Source organism: Malaclemys terrapin, chromosome 11 (genome assembly GCF_027887155.1).
Source record: "Malaclemys terrapin pileata isolate rMalTer1 chromosome 11, rMalTer1.hap1, whole genome shotgun sequence".
In the NCBI taxonomy this organism is placed as follows: Eukaryota; Metazoa; Chordata; order Testudines; family Emydidae; genus Malaclemys; species Malaclemys terrapin.
Window position 1 is genome coordinate 20,716,358 of NC_071515.1, and position 12,020 is coordinate 20,728,377.

The 12,020-nt window shown below is 38.5% G+C and overlaps 1 protein-coding gene across 4 annotated transcripts in view; it reads right to left on the reverse strand.

The window, feature by feature from the left end:
* Positions 1-12,020, reverse strand: part of NBEAL1 (neurobeachin like 1) — a 152,694-nt gene that overhangs the window by 26,939 nt on the left and 113,735 nt on the right. For all 4 annotated transcript variants that reach the window (XM_054043889.1, XM_054043888.1, XM_054043887.1 and 1 more), the window contains 11 exons: positions 11,127-11,284; positions 10,256-10,380; positions 9,051-9,177; positions 6,913-7,061; positions 6,207-6,340; positions 5,236-5,337; positions 3,864-3,959; positions 3,648-3,772; positions 2,468-2,608; positions 2,233-2,363; positions 1,431-1,540 (listed from right to left, as the gene is read on the reverse strand). In XM_054043889.1, the coding sequence (XP_053899864.1) occupies positions 1,431-1,540; positions 2,233-2,363; positions 2,468-2,608; positions 3,648-3,772; positions 3,864-3,959; positions 5,236-5,337; positions 6,207-6,340; positions 6,913-7,061; positions 9,051-9,177; positions 10,256-10,380; positions 11,127-11,284 (1,398 nt within the window). The remainder of the gene's footprint in view (positions 1-1,430; positions 1,541-2,232; positions 2,364-2,467; positions 2,609-3,647; positions 3,773-3,863; positions 3,960-5,235; positions 5,338-6,206; positions 6,341-6,912; positions 7,062-9,050; positions 9,178-10,255; positions 10,381-11,126; positions 11,285-12,020) is intronic.

Genomic DNA, 12,020 nt, shown 5'->3' on the forward strand with positions numbered 1-12,020 from the left:
ACATCAGGGAGGAATATTTCCGGAAATAAGGCTCAAACCAAACCCCCACAAAACAACAGTCACCGCATTCCATCTTAATAAGATAAGACTAAGCACATCCTGAAAGTGACTTGCTGCTGCAACACTGTGCGACATGACCCCATTTTAACTTATCCTGGAGTGAAGCTGGACCACATGCTAACCTTCCACGATCATCTGAAGAAAGTAGCCACCAATATGAAGACAAGTGTCAATCTGGTCCAGAAACTGGCAAGCAGAAGCTGGTGAGCATCAGCGCTATGGACATCAGCAATGGCACTTGTGTACTCCGTAGTGGAGTACTGTACCAAAAGTATGGACCAAAAGCAGCCACATTCGACTTGTTGATGTCCAACTGAACACTGCAATATAGTGCATCGGTGGAACCCTCAGGTCGACCCCAACACCCTGACTGCCCGTGCTGTCACATATCGCTCCCCTCATCCGTTCTCCGTGACGCCCAACCCTCTGGGAACTCCAGCGAATCAAAGAAAACGAACATCTCCTCTTCCACCAGGACCTCAGCGGTATCCCTCACCACTGGTTGAAGTCACGCAAGCCCTTTTCGACCCACGCGCTTAACCTTCAAAATGCAACTTCAACACTGATGAAGCTTGGAAAGCTGAATGGAGTTCACAAGAAGTCACAAACACACACCTCGTGAAAGACCCAATGCAGAAGATTCCTGGTTTCAATCTTCCCCAAAGCTTATGGGCAACCCTAAACCTCATCCATTCAAACCATGACAGATGCAGATACTTGATGCACAAATGGAAAATTAAAAACTCTCCAGTGTGCAACTGTGGTCACCCAGAACAGACCATGGAACATATAACTACTCAATGCCTGATTCACAAATACAAAGGAAGCATCACAGTGATACACTCTGTTACTCCTGACGCAATTATCTGTCTTAATCACCTAAATGTAAAATTATAGTTGTTGCTCTACATCTACATCAGCCATACAAAGTAAACAACCACTGTTGAAATGGAAAGTATACTCTGATTATATGATAAGACTACATCTTCTGGCTTTTTCCCAAGTACAGAACAGAAATATTTATTGAACATGTCTGTCTATTTCTGCATCATTATTGATAATTATATCATTTCCATCCTGCTATAGACTAGTACCTTTGGTAGGATTTTTTTTTTGTTCTTAATATATTTAAAGAAATTCCTTATTATTGTGCTTAACTCTGCTGGCCATAGATTTCTCCTTGTGTCTTTTTGCTTCTCTTATCAATCATCTAGTTCCTAGCTTCTGATTTATATTAATTACTATCAACCTCCCATTTCTTGTGTGTGTGTGTGTATATATATATATATATATATAAAATAAAAATAAAAGCATGTACTGTATTTCTGTTTCATTACTTCATCCAAAGATTAAGGTAGTCATTGTCTTACCAGTGCTTTCCTGTGTTTACAAATGAAATCTTCAGGTGACTTGGCCCATTTTGGGAGAACAACATCATTCACTACCTCTTTGGAGATTTGTAGCTGACCCAAGTTAAACTCTAGGGAATATAATTGAGACAATTTGGTTTCAAAAGTTATTACAATATGTTTGATCACTAGATCAGAGATTAAGAAGCCGAATAAGTAAATCTAATAAGTGAAATGCAAGAAGCCAAAAAGTGTAATGTCTCATGTCAACATGCAGGGAAAGTTATCTTTAACAACATAGGTTATGTTTAACAAGAGCTTTCTTACTTCTGAAGAATCCTGGAGTCTTAGACTGCTGTAAATTCAAGTTATACAAGACCACGTTTGAAAATACCAGTTATGAGTCTAGATTCTACAGGCCTGTCTAATTAAAAAAAGTTCTCATGTTCCAGGTTAGCATACCTCTTCCAGAAGAGGTGGATTTAGGACCCAGAACAGTTAAAGCAAGTTAACTGTAATGAGTGCAATTTAGAATGTTCAACTTAAATACCTTTTTTCTTCTTTTAGATTAAACCAAACATCAATACTCTTAGCCATCCTAGAACTCTGGGTAAGAATTTTAAATTACAAAGTTAAATAGTGGCTTAGCATAACTAGCATCTCACTAAATGGCTAAAAGATAGTTTGACTGTAAAGTAATTTTCACATGGTCAATCTAATCAAGAACAGTTTTCCTCAATGTTCTTAAACAGGTTCTGACAATGCTCTCTAGTAGTGTGTGGGATGCATGTTCTATTCAATAAATTCTGAAAAGTCTGTTTACTATTTTGATTCTCCAAGAACTCTGGGAAGTAGAAGAACTCTGGGATAAGCTCTTTCACATCATTTGGGTTATCCATAAGGGCTTGCCATGTTGCAGGAATGGAATGGAACTGCCGATCTGCACAGTCAAACCTGTAGGTTGGAAAGCTCAAGTTACATTTTGACAGCGCCCATTAAAAAGCCATCATTGAAGTTGAGGGAGAAGAGACAGATATTACTGTTCATTCACAATTTACCTGCCACTCTGAAGCTGGATATGCAGTGTGGTGAAAGGCTCTATTCGAATGAGATAATGCATGACACCAGCAGCATTTGAGTAGTGAGTACCATAGTGAAACTTGTCAATCGTCCCAAGAGGATCCTCAAAATTCTCATATCTAAACGACAGAGATCAAAATCTTTAAAATCATAACTACTGCACTCTACGTCTGATACACACAGATAATATTTATAGTATACAGAGAATACACAACAGATGCATCACTGTTTTTCACTAGCTAAGTGGCCTATGATAGTTTTGTTAAAAATTACGTCAACATATACTGAGTGCCTCTGATTGCAGGAAGAAGAGGTGCATTTAGGAGTTAAATAATTATTTTCCCATTTCAGGTCCCAAAAGACACAGCCAGCAAGTTCCCACCCAGTTGATGCACCAGATAGCAGATGTATCACTGAATGCCATGAGGCTGGCAGGAAAAGCCATAGAAACAAACCCAGGAGAAACCCTGTTTGGGAAGAAACTTGACAACTGCTGCCTGACAACCAAGACAAGACAAAGTGTTCGCTCCCCACTCCAGCAAAACGTAAGGATGACTACGCTCATGTGTGAGTGGAAGTAGCTGTCATTCCTATCTACAACAAAGTTACCAGAGAAGAGATTCAACTTATTTCAAAGATAAAATTTGGGCTCAGAACACCAGGAGGAAGCACAGACCCAAAATAGGGTAATCCCTCCTTCTAGTCAAATCCACCAGTGCACAATGCATCTGGGATGCCTATATCCAGAAACATGTATAGGGGACAAGATAACCCACTTTTCAATCATCTGGATCCAGTCAACTTCAGACAAGTGCCCCTTAGTTCCTCTGAAACCCTGTGTTTCCTCTCTTGAACCCTGAGAAACAAACCAACCTGAAAAAGATTTCTTACCTCCTAGAGCTAGAGGCAATAAAACTTGACTCTTTAATGTTGGAAATGCTGCTGTTAATATAACAGCATCGCTGCCTAACAGTTCCAAGCTATCTGGCTAATGTATGTCTTTGCCATCAAACAAACAGGCTAATTTTATAACAATTAATGTCACAGTTACAAATAGTTATGGAATTCTCAGAATGAATTATTATTAGTCTTAAAATGTTCCATCAGAAAGCTAAAATAAATGGAGAGAGAAACATAGCTGGGAATTTTAATACTTACTTTTCTTGCACAGCTTTGGCATTCTTTTCATTCACCACTCCAATGGGTTTGGATAGATCCCTAAAGACAGCAGGATTATTCAAGTCCAACTCTTCTGATGTGTAATCTCGCAGGACCCAAGGAAACTAGAAAGTCACAGTTCAAAATTCAGATATAAAATCCATCTTTCCACAAAATAATCACATTTATCCAGTGACAATTAACAAAAAAATTTACCACAGGATATTGGGCAAGGTCATTGTAAGTTCGTCCCGCCATGGTGTTCAATTGAATGAGATAGTCAAAGTTTGATATTTCTCTGTTCACCCATTTCTGAAGGAGACAAGGAAAGGCAACACTAAAATTATTAAACTGAAGAAACTGTTGTCGTTGTAGAGTGTGTCTTGTCAATGCTTACCTACCAGGAGATATTTCTCATAGTGAGGAGCACTAGACTAAACACAAGAATTTGCAAATTTCAATTTTCAGAACTTAGTTTAAAATTCCTCCTGCATCTGTGGCTGTGTTCTGTCTCTTGATGAGATTAGCTGACACCTGGCAGAGGCAAGGGGTTGTCAAATTCAGGTTAAATGCAGGGGACAGCTAACAGCCCTAGACTGGCAATAAGTTTTTTTAAAAACTAAATGAAACTAAACAAACAAACAAAAAGGACAGAAGAAAGGGGGAAAGAGCAATAGTGGAGAAAAAGCAAAACAGAAAAAAAGCTGAAAAGGTAAAGGAGAGAGGTAAATAAGTATTGGAAAAAGGGAGCATTTGCTAAAGAACTCCAAAAAAAAAAAAAAAAAAAATCTTTTGATCTTCCTCAATTAACTGTATATGCATCAGTGAAATATTCCAGTATCCTTGTGAAAGTGCTGCAGACTTAGTGTTTTATATCCTTAAGAGGAAGGAGTGCCTTATGTAACTCTGAACCTTCCATCTAACTAAGGATTGGTGATGATAACTTCTTTCCCATTCCTCTTTGTCTATGAAAGTGGCTGAGGTGCAGAGCTAGGAAGGCGAAGGTACAAAAGAGGAAACTGGAGAAATCTTAATGTTAATAAGAGCATACATTTCTCTATTTCTCACAGAAAACTACAGCATCTGTTGATGCCCAAAAAACCCCAAAAACAAAACAAAACACCCCAGAAAAATAAAGACTGCCCTGTGAAGTTAGATAAATTGCCAAAATTTCATGATGTTTCTGAAAATTGACACTTCGCTTACAAGCCAATAATACTGCATCTGAAGCAAGGAACCATGGCCACACCTCTACATCTTTAAGTGGGTTTTGTTGAAAGCACCCATAATAAGATAACAAAGCAAATAATTTGTACACAGAGCAAAATAAATTTTCACCTAAGCCCCATGTGCTGACACCAGAAGACAAATTTTCAAAACTGTCCTCTAAATTTTGTCCTATGTCTAACATCTGCAGACACAAACAGGCCTGCAAACTGGTATAAATGCAATAATTGGGTGCACACACAATTGCACATGCAAAAGTTTAGAGGTCAGATGAAATATCCTAGTTTAACTACTTTATTATTAAGCAGTTCTTTGAGAAGCATTGAAACACCCTAAATCATTTCAGCTGAAATCATCTTACCTGCATCAAGCCTGAAGCTTTAAACAGTTCCTGTGGAGATCTGGTCCCATAAATATTTGGAGAACGGAGTGACAAGATTCGACTGTATACTTTGTTTCTCACCTATAAGAAAACATTTACACTGGAAAATTCAGCTAATAAAACCAAAAGCAACTGCTCTACGGATTAAATTCTTAATGAAGCAAAAAATTACTACATTTTTGAACTGTGCTGCCCTCTTGCTGCCAAAAAGATATTTATTCAGCTGCAGGAGCTAAAAATGGGTATTATTTGTGATTAATTGAAATACTACTTTTGCAGAATCACAACCCAGCAAAATTACACATTATCCCCACATAAACATAATAGAGAAAACTGCCATTTTTCATGTTTAATATTGTATCAGTCTTTTCTACACAAGCTACTCTGATGAATTATTCACTTTAAATATTCACCATCTAACAGCTATTCATAACATTTACCAATTCATCACTATCTAACCCAGCCCTGTTCAGTTATTCATTTTAGCCTCATCCTATTTAAATTATCCAAGAAAACATTAGCACAGCATTTGCAAACCATCAGAAGGACAAGATATAAATAATTTCTCCCTCTGCATGACAGTAGGATAGTAATTCTCCATTGCTTTGTAATTCATTTGTACAAAGTTTTTATGATTTGTTTTGTACAAAGAAGTTGAGATTACCCCTGGTATAATTTCTCATGAGGCAGAAATTAAATAGTAATTGCACATGAAAAAATAAGAGTTTTGTTTTTCTTTTGACTATTCAATTTTACTGGAAACCAGACTGGGGTTTTCAACAACATAAAAAGATCCATATTCTAATTTCTCAGAGCAGCTCAATCTAGCAAGTACTTTGACCGAATATAATGCTGCAGAAGCTGCCAAAAATCAAATTAGCCATGGCCATTAAACTAGAATTTGTCACTTATGCTGAGAGTCCACCAGGAGAGCTTTGACAATTCCATACCTCCTTATTGAAGTTAAGGAAGTAGTTGGTCTGATCTGTTAGGAAGATCTCCAAGGCTGACCGCCTCAAGTTGTATCGGCGCAAGTGTATCTCTCGAATTTGAGAAAGGGACCATTTGAAATCAAAACCTACTCCTGTGAACAGAACAAGTTCAGTTATTGATCCAGTTTCTTTTGGTGAAACAGTTCAGTTAATTTTCTCAAGATCAGTTTCACATATCAGAGTTAAACTATACACATTAACCTTTTTATAAAAGCTCAAACAGATATCGCTGATTAGTGCTTACAAACTTCTTTTCTTATCAATTCATACAAGTGACAAAGCTCATATGGTTAGCATAACTGGTGAACAGCATGGCAGAAATCATAGGGAACTGCCATTTACTCATATAAATTAGACAAAGACATTTTGTTCCTTAGAATATGATTACCAGTCTTAATGCTACCCCAGGAGAGGGGGGTGGGGTGGGAATTTAAAACTGCACTAGTAAAATGGCTCAGTGGATAGGCTACATTTACAGACCCCTTGCTCAAAAGAAACAATATGAAGTCATTAGCCTAATGAGCATTACATACAACTCTGTTAATTAGCTAAGAGAGAGGTTTCTAGATGTCAATCACACTGGTATTTGTTCTCAAAAAATAAAGTTTAGCTGGAAAGAACATGTTGCAGAACTACAAGGAAGTAGAGCTATTGTGATGCTCACCTTCCTCCTTTTCAATGCTGCCATCATAGAAGCAGATGTGCTGGGTAGTGACCTCCAGTCTGCCAGGTATTACATCAATTAGTGTGATGAGTTCACATTCTTCAGACAGTACCAATTTTTCTTTCTGACCCTGCTCCTCCTTTTCATCCCTACAACAACAACATCACCATCCCATGTCATGTGTTTTTCTAGACTGCACAGTTCGACCAGGTACAAACTAAAAGCACAATTTAGAAAAGAATCAAATCTGAATTGCCCTCAGAGCATGTCATACAAAACATTCCACTATTTCACTTTCATTAGTAGGCTCATGAGTTCTCTGATTCAGCGTTTATACCCCAAACCTCTGTTCATTTCATAGCAGAGCTTTTAAATCTTTCTATTCCAGTCACTTCTTTTATATACTAATATCTTACAGGATGGATCTGCTATTGTTACAGTATAAGGTATAATGCCAACTTTCATATCTCTGGATTAATAAAAAGGCAAAAACTTAAAAATAAGCCAACACACAAGCTCCACTATAAAGTCTCCTTGCCCCCCTAGTTCCAAGAGACAACAAACTGTGGCAATATTTCAAATAGAAGTTACTGAAAAGTTTATAATACAAGGTTGTTTAGTTTTTAAATAAATACGTGAACTGACTTTTGTAACTTTAAAGGTATAATATAAGGCAGTATATAATTATTCATATAAATAAAAATATTCGGATCACTTTTACAGGCCTCTCTTTAACAAGGCTTCTTCTTTGCACCTACAATTTTACGGTACAAAGAATTGTGTGTGCAATTTTGCATCTGCAGTTATTGGGGCATATTATCACCTCCGTTTCACTTCTTTTGAGCCACTCGGATGGCATAAAGAACGCATTTCCCCAGATTTAGGGGATGTCTCCAGTAGGCACACAGCTCAGCATAGCTGGCACCTACATGGCTCTTTTCCTGCCTCTTTTGGTGCGGCAGACATGTCAGAGGCAGGTAGGGAGGGAGCAGAGGAAGGGGCAGGACTGAATTCTGCTATGCTCCAGCTATGCTTAATTTGCTGATGGCCCCATGGGAATCATTGCTAGCTGGTGCATGTTAGAGTAGCCATGAGGATGGTCCAACTTGGGCCCAGGACTAGGGCTAAAGAGAATCAGGGATAGGCCCTCACTGATGTGCCCACTCCCCATCTACAATTCTACCCCATTATTTTAGCAAAGAGGGTAAAGAAAACCTGTTTCTGCTTGCTGCTAATTTTTTATGAGTGGCGTATCACTATCCAATCCCCATGCTTGTTAGACAATGTGCATTTATCCAATAGTACCTCCCTTAGGATATGTCTACGCTACCCACTGAACCGGCCGGCAGCGATCGATCCAGTGGAGATCGATTTATTGTGTCTAGTCTAGACCCAATAAATCGACCCCCGAGCGCTCTCCCGTCGACTCCTGTACTCCAACACCGCAAGAGGCGCAGGCAGAGTCGATGGGGGAGCAGCAGCCGTCTACTCACCAGGGTGAAGACACTGCGGTAAGTCGATCTAAGTACGTCGACTTCAGCTACGTTATTCAGGTAGATGAAGTTGCGTAACTTAGATCGATCTCCCCTCCCCAGTGTAGACCAGAGCTTAGTGAGGAAGAGCTACCACAGCTCAAGCAGGTGCTATGCTACCACCTAGGAGTGTAGTAGCCCTCCTTCTTGTCCCTGTCCTGCAACCTGAGCTGGCCGTGAAGGGCTGCCCCTCTCTAAACTGAGATTATATTATTGTAAACCCAATGGCAACTTTTCCACTGGCAACACTATAAATGCAGGATTGAATGGCTCAGGGCTTGTCTACATGAGAACACTCAGGAAAATTAATCCAAATTAGCTCAGTGTGTGAATTTAATGTGGATTAGTTAAACTACAGGCCACTTTAATTCTGAATGAGAGTCTCCACACAGAGGTTTAATACAAGTCCAACTAAAAATCCACACCTTTAGTTAATATGGTGTAACTTTCCTGAGTGTCCCCATGTAGACAAGCCATTAGTCATAACAGGAAATAAAGAGGGCAGTTTTGTGCACCATCTACCCCAGTCCAGGAAATATTTCCCACTCCTTATCCCCAGTGGAAAGATGAATTTTCAGGGTTCCCCGAAGTGCTGTACATACATACATGCTTGCACCAGCAGTTGTGTCCTCTTCTGGCAGTTCAAGTATATCATCCTCCATGTCACTAACTTTTACCTGCTTCACCACCTCCAGGAGCAGTGACTCACTAGATGGCTGTGTCTGCTGCATCCCTTTTGGAATAAAGATATTTTCAGCTCAAACAAAATATAGATTTGTATTTCACCACAGTACTATTGGATAGCTAAACTGTGGCAGCTGACTACAATTACTGGAGTTGAATTGTATCCATGGGCATGTCTACACAGGGACATGCAGGAAAATTAATCCAAATTAACTAAAGGTGAGGATTTGAAGTGGATTGATTAAACCACATTAAATCCCTGTATGGATGTTGTTTTTCAGAATTCAAATGGACTTAATTCAGTTTAGTTTAATTTACTTTGGACGTGAATTAAACTAAACCAAATTAAGGCCACTTTAATTCTGAATGAAGGTGTACACACAAGAGTTTAATGTGGTTTAAATAATCTACTTCAAATCCATACTGTTAGTTAATTTGGATTCATTTTCCTGCTTGTCCCCATGTAGACAAGCACTGGGGAAGGGATGGTTTGCAATCTTACAAAATACAATTCTGGTGAACATAGAATAATTTAAAATACCCCCAACTGTGAAAAATGCAACACTTAACCTCTCAGTTTATAACTCACAGTTATAACTGTGGCCAAATATTTGATCACATCTATAATTCTTCATGATACCACATAGGCTTGATTCAAGTTTGAAGCGATAATTTCAACATATTTTAGTCTCAACATTTACCTTGCTTAAAGAAATATAAATATTGTAAAGGTCCCTGAAAAACTATTTGTTTGCTCATATGAAAAATAGAGTTGGGAGGGGTTCTTTGGCAATATGAACATGCAGACATAAAGCATTCTCTAGGGATGCTGAATGAGATTTATTTTGAAGGAAGATTCCGCTTTGGATCTAAGCAAGTTGACAGTATCCCATTAAAACAGATTTTTCAAGAAAACTTTATTCGAATCAACCATATATCCTTTTTTTAACCTTACAACATATATTTCCATTATAAGGAAATGTGGGTTTGTTTAGAGGAGAAAATAAAAAAAGCATTTTAAAATAACTACAAAACCCTGTTTAAAATTTGCAAGAGGTTGCTAAGAATATAAATAGTCCATGATCTAAATTATAAGTGAGGAAATGCACAGTGAATTTAGATCTTACCTAAATTGTCTCTCAGGTCACTGGCCTCCTGATGGGAGTTGAAATTGTAATTTTGCACTAGTTTTAACCTCATACGTGAGTAGTTTTCCACATTTGAAAGTTTCCAGTGAATGGGATTCTGTTTCCTAGAGATAGCAAAAATATTTATACTAAGATATAAAAAACAAATATTTAGAGGGAATGAGTTGATTCTATCAAAGTCTGTATTTAAAATCATTATGTAAAAAAAAAATCATATACCCTTAAAAGTAATAGATAACAAATGTAAGATACATTGTACAATATCTAACATTTTAGCACCTAACATACTATGCACATCCTCCATTGAAATACAGCAGCTGTTTAATAGCTCACAGCAAGAGTACCTGACAGTTCTGGACAGGCAGTAAAGAATATCTTATCCAAATGAAATTGATGGGGAAATTCAGGTAGACATAACACAATAATCATGTTCAAATTTGTCTTAATCCAGGTTTTAGCCTTTGTATTTGTTACAGAATACCAGCACTGTGTTAAATATCCATTGTATATCACCCTTCTGAAACACATTACACAACCACTGGTCTTTAGTACATTAAGTTTCTCTCATGTAAGTTTTAAATTTCCTTCATGCATAGCTACTTTTTACATGTTACTTTTCAGTAAAATCTAGCTGAGTTATATATTAAACTTTAGCACTGGTATTTTGCTAGTTAAATGCAGATAAACATTAAAAAGAGAACATTCAATGGTAATCTTATATATCAAGGATGGTTACCAGAATACTTTAACAACCTTCTGCAATTACAACTATATGAAACAGAAAGCAAATTGATTGGACGACTTTCTATTAGACATAAGATGATGTTGGAATAAAGTATTTCACTCTTACCTTTCAGCCCAGGGGCCCTGTTCACAAGTCAGGTAAAGTTGGGCTGCTCTCCACTGCCTCAGAGTAGCGGTGTGTTGACTATTAAGCTGTTTTAGCATGCTGTTATAACGCAGGTTCTCCTGGCGTGCCTTTCGGTTAAATGGCTCCACAAAACACTCCTGAAAGCAACATTGTAAATAAATCTGATGCAGTTTCCTGTAAGAACCTTGTCTTCTGTAAAAACCATTTTGCCTCATGCAAAGGATAAAACCTCCACCAGTAAGTAGGAAATATTAAAGGTAACTGCAAAAATTCTGCTTACTTCAGCAGTATGTGCTGAATAGCTTCACAACCATGCTAAATGAGGGCAGGAAACACAAGCATCTAGGCCAGGATCCACAAAAGGAATTTAGGCTTTACAACGCTGAGTGTCACAGTGCCCAACTTTTAAGTGCCCATAAAAATCACAGGAACAACACTGCACTCCACAAACCTGTGTTAGGCACCGATGCTGCCTATCCCATGAATGGGGAGAGAGAGGTGCCTTACAATGTGCCCCTACGCTAGCCATTGGGAGATGCTGATGAGAGGGATGTGTGCTGAGCCCCAATCCTCTCTCGGAGATAGGCACCTACGCCCACCCTGCAGGGAGACGACCAACTCTTCTTTGTGATCCATGAACAGGAACCAGCCGTATGGAGTCACAAGGCATTCTTTGTGAGAATGCCTGCCTTGCTCCACACAAAATGGTCAGAGTTGGAGGAGAGTGTGGTGGTGCCCATCGTCTAACTTTTAGTCCACAGGTGAGAGCACTCATTTGGGAGCTGGGAGATCCAGATTCAATTCCCCATTCAGGCAGAAGGGGAGAAAAATATTTGAACAGGGGTCTCCCATGTCTCAGGAGCAGGCTGAACT